Below are 4810 nucleotides of genomic sequence, written 5' to 3'. Positions count from 1 at the left end.
GTTATGCAGGGTTGGGGGCGTGGCGGCATGGTCAGCAGTGGACTTGGGGTCCCTGGGTTGGGTGGTTGGATTTGCGGCTGTGGTGAGGTGGCATTAGATGAGGTGTGAAGTGCAGTAGTGGAGTGGGCTGGAAGAGAAAGAGTGGGGGAGGAGGGTAGGGAGGAGGAGGTTGTGACAGCAACTATATGAGTATCACGGGGGTCTGGAGTGGGGGGTGGTGGCGAGATGGTGTGGATGACAGGGGTCTGGAGTGGGGGGTGGTGGCGAGATGGTGTGGATGACAGGGGGAGGGGGGTCGTGACGTGAGGTGGTGTTGGTCGGGAACGGGCACACATGGCGATTTCGATACATGCGTGGTGTGTTGTGGTAATCTTTGGTGACCTGGTAGGGGTTCAGGACGTGTGTAATGATATATGGTCCCATAAACCGTGGGGAGATTTTGTTGGGTGTGGATAGCTTTGCCATTACTACCAAATCGCCTGGTTTGTAGGGGTTGGAGGAAGCGGTGTTTGGCTGTAGGTCTAGTTTTTTCTGCAGATGTAGTCACCTTTTGACATGATGTAGGAGGTCGGACACGGGGAACATGGTGGGGGACTGTAGGTGTTGTCATAGAGGTAGGAGGAGGGGGGCCTCCCTGAATACCCTTTTGTGGGGGAAGATGCCGTCATCCCGGGGTCAGGAGTTTATTCCCCACTGAACAATCTTCATGTGGGCTGGCCAGTCCTCATTCTTTGTTTCTTCTATTTGGGCCCGCACCTGGTTTGGGAGGGTGCAATGGCTTCTCTTGCATATTCCATTCCCTTGGGGCCAGTAGGGACAGTAGTGTGAGATACGGTAGCCGAAGATGGTAGCGAGTTCTTGCCACAAGGTGTTGGTGAACTCAGGGGTGTTTTCTGAGTGCAGGGCTTGGGGAATCCCAAAATATGGGGAGACATGGCGGACAAGGGCGTCAGCCATGGTGATTGCGTGGTGTTCCCTGGACGGGCAGGTGATGAGGAATTTTAATATGTGTCTACAAAGGTGATGATATACCTGTAGCCATTTTTGGGTGGTAGGGGGCCTACGGATAACAACTGCCAAGGTTTGTGAGCGGTGATGCTCCCCGATGGGCCAGGTGTGCGAGTGGTATCCTTGCCTAGCGCACAGGCCCAGCAGGACTGGGTGACTTGTTTGACCAGATTGGAGGGGTTAGGGGTCCAAAAGGCATCGTTGAATACTTGCAACAGTTTCTTGATGCTCAAGTGAATCCCGTTGTCAGAGTGGAGGTGTGTCATGGTGTCTAGGGTGGTTTTGGGAAGGGTAGGGTGTAGTTGGGGAAGGTGACGATTGTGGCGGTGACGAGTTCGTTCTTTAGTTCGTGGAATATGGTTCTCTGCTTGTCGGTCCAGGTAAAAGGCTCGCCCTTTTTGGTCAGGTCATGGAGGGGTTTGGCGATGTCTGTATACTCCTTTACAAAGCATTGGTAGTAGGATATAAGTTCTAGGAAGGCGCAGACTTCGTGGACATCTTGAGGTAGTGGGAGGTCTGCGATGGTGCGCAGCTTGTTGGGGTCAGGTGATATCCCGTCCTTAGAAATGATGTGCCCCAGGAAGGTGACCATTCATGCAGCCAAAATGCATTTTGAAAGCTTGAGCTTGAGGCCTTCCTGGTGAATGCATAAGAAGACTTTCCTGAGGAGCTGGAGGTGGTCAGCCTATGTCTGGTTGAAAATTATTATGTCGTCCAGGTATGCCAGGCAGATTTCCTAGGTAAGGCCGCTCAGGACAGACTCCATTAACCTGGAAAAGGTGGTGGGAGCATTAGAGTCCAAATGGTAAGACACTGAACTCGTAGTTTCCCCCTGTCCTCAGGGTGTACGGGGACTTGCCAGTATCCCAATTGGAGGTCCAAGGTAGAGAACCAAGAGGCTTCGTATGGGGAACCGAGGGAGTTGTCTATCCTGGGAAGGGGAGTGGCATCCTTGCTGGTCACGTCGTTCAATCGGCAGTAATCCACGCAAAAGCGCATGGTGCCATCTTTCTTTTTTACCAGGACGATGGGGGGAGGACCAAGGGCTGGTGGAGGGTTATACAACATCAGCATTGAGCATTTCCTAGACCTGCCGGTCTTCCTGAGCCCGTTGTTTGGGGTTATTCTGCCGTGATGGTTGGCGAATGGGTGGTCCTGTGGTGTGTATTTCATGCGTCAGGTAGGTGGTGTGGCCGTTGTTGGTATGGCCTGGCGCGAAGAGGTCTTGGAAGTCCAGAAGGTGGCGGAGGCTGTCCGCTAAATAAAGTGAGAGGTGTTCTGGTAATGGTGGTAGGGCGGCAGGGGGAAATGGGGGGGGTGCACAGGTCTCGGCTTCTTTCATCTCTTCCACCACTAATCCTTTAGGTAGCATGAGGGGGGTCTTTGCTACTCGGACTGCTGCGATGTGAGGGGGTGGGAGGAAGGTGGGGAACAGCAGACAGGACGAGAGGGTACCAGGTGGTAGGCTGGGGGAGAACAGGACAGAGGCACCAGTGGGCCTGTTCAGACGTAGCCAAGCCTCATCCTTGGAGGGGTGGGGGTGATTGTTAGGGAGGAGGAGATGGTTGCTGGGAAGTTGGGGTGTGGAGGGGGGGAGCATGGGGGAGTGAGGGGGGGAGAGGGGAGTCTGCACGTTGGGGGGAGGGGTCCGGGGGCTTCTGGAACTGGAGTTGTTGCTTGTGACAATCAATGTTCGTGCATAGCTTCTGCAGGAGGTCCAGTCCCAGGTAACCATCATATACACGGCAAGTAGAGTCAAACACAATGAATTTGTGTTGGGTTGAGACTTGGTGGATGTCAGTGCGTAGGGCCCGGGTTTCCCTACGTATGGGCAGGGGGCCATCCCCCGCGTCCACGAGATGAGCTGATGTAGGGAAAAGCGGGCCAAAAGCCAATTTGTGATGGGAGTCAAAATGGCTGTAGAGGCAGGACCTGGATGCTCCCGTGTCAAACAGTAGCCTTGCTTATGCCCCATTCAGTCTCATCTTGTTGCAGACCTCGGGGGAGGTATTTCTGAGAGGTGGCCCCCGCTACCAAGGGGAGGTGCAGGAGCAGGCCTAAAAATCCAGCAGCTATGGGATCTTGTCTTCCTCTGGCTCCGTTTCCTTTGGGGTTGGTGCCCGGGGTTGGTAAGATGTTGTCCTCGGGGCCCTCGTTATCTAGGGAGGACACTTTCCGTCATCCCTGGGTGGTTGGTCTGCGCCAGGCAGCTTTTAGTTGTTCTCTGATGTCGTGGAGTGGACATCTGTGGCTGCAGGTGGAGAATTCCCACGGGTTGATGGAGATCACGTTTGTGTTTTCTTGGGGTTGGGACGCTTGTCTGGGAATGCGCCCTGGGTAGGTTGGATGTTGCCATGGGGTTGGTGTGGGCTGAGGGCACTCGTGGTTTGTGGTGTGGTGTTGGTCTTTGGGTGTGGAATTTGTGTACAACGTTGATCTGCTGTGGGGTGGAGCTTGAGGCTAGGAGGCGTCGTATCAGTTGAGTGTCTTTATCTAGGTCTCCCATTGGGTCATGTATCGTAAAACGTTCCTAGATAACACTGGGGAGGACCCTTAGAAGTGTGTTGAATGTATGTTGTTCCCAGGTTGCTGCATCAGTCTCTGGGTATGTGGCAGTGACGAGTCGCCTGACCTGGATGAGTGTCATCTAGCTTCCCATTGTAGGTTAGGCTGTCGAGTTGTGATAGTGCCACAACTTTCCCAATGATGGCGTGATGGCATGAATCACTATTTGAGTGAAACTTCTCCATGTCAGCTCCGGGACGATCTTGGGTGCGATACTGGCTACTGCTTTGCCCAGGAAAGGCAGGGTGACTGCTATTTTCCGTTTGTCATCTTCGAACACATGAGGTTTTGTTGCCAATTTTGCTGATGTCCCTGTTTTGAGGCTGTAATGAAGATGGTAGTCTTCATTACAGCCTCATAGTCCCTCATGCCTTAGTTGTACAGGCCCTTCAACATGCATGAGTTATCTGGTCATCTGGGACAAAAGAAAACTATCAAAAAGGCTGAAGAACTATATTACTGGCAAAATCTTAAGGTTGATGTGTGTGAATCTGTAAAAAAAATGTGTAACTTACCAGAGATTCAAACAGGACACTGGACTGCAGCGACAGTGGAAGGAATTGCCTCCAGTGAATAAGCCGCTAGAGAGGATTTGAATAGGTCTTACTGATATGGTTGCTGGAGTCCTGGGTTATCATTATGTTCTTACAGTAGTGAACCATTATAGCCGATTCGCTAGGTTCTTCCCCCTCAAAACAAAACAATCCATACACATCACAGTCAAACTCAGGCAGTATGTGGCTGACTATAGCACACCTTGCAGTATTGTCCTGGACAACGGAGGTGAGTTCACCAGCAGAGACTTTCAGCGATTCTGCCAGCGACACCAAATCACCCTCTACTACACAACCCCCTATCATCCCCAAGGGAACGGCATCACCGAGTGGATGCATCAGACCCTGAAGTCAATCCTCTCCACCCTATGTCAGGGCCATCCTCTTCAATGGCCCCTGCTGCTCGAGCCATGTCAGATCGTCATGAATCAGGCAGTTCATACATCCATGGGACAGCAACCCTACTTCACCTTCTCTCGCCATCCACCTAGGCTGGTCGGTGCACCCTTACCCTCTGTTGACAATGAGGAAGACGAGGGGCTGTCCCACATGCCGTCATTTGGGAAACGCACCAGAAGATGACATGTCGGTATACAGCCATGGCTAATCAAAAGTGGAAGAATCAAGCAGTTGGAGCTGGAACCCTTGCGTGGATTAAGAAGGAAACCATGGCACCCGGTACA

At 52.6% G+C, this 4810-nt stretch overlaps 1 protein-coding gene across 1 annotated transcript; it reads right to left on the bottom strand.

The window, feature by feature from the left end:
* Nucleotides 1–1279: 1279 nt before the first annotated feature.
* On the bottom strand, nt 1280–1600 carry LOC145407493 (uncharacterized). Its single transcript, XM_080278421.1, has one exon. It carries the CDS (start codon nt 1598–1600, stop codon nt 1280–1282), a length of 321 nt encoding a protein of 106 aa, XP_080134547.1.
* Between the last annotated feature and the right edge of the window lie 3210 nt (nt 1601–4810).

This window comes from Coenobita brevimanus, chromosome 73, assembly GCF_032717465.1.
Source record: "Coenobita brevimanus isolate Jiangsu-jjx chromosome 73, ASM3271746v2, whole genome shotgun sequence".
Lineage (NCBI taxonomy): Eukaryota > Metazoa > Arthropoda > Malacostraca > Decapoda > Coenobitidae > Coenobita > Coenobita brevimanus.
Note: the sequence above shows the minus strand (reverse complement) of the source record. Positions and strands in the feature narration are given on the sequence as shown.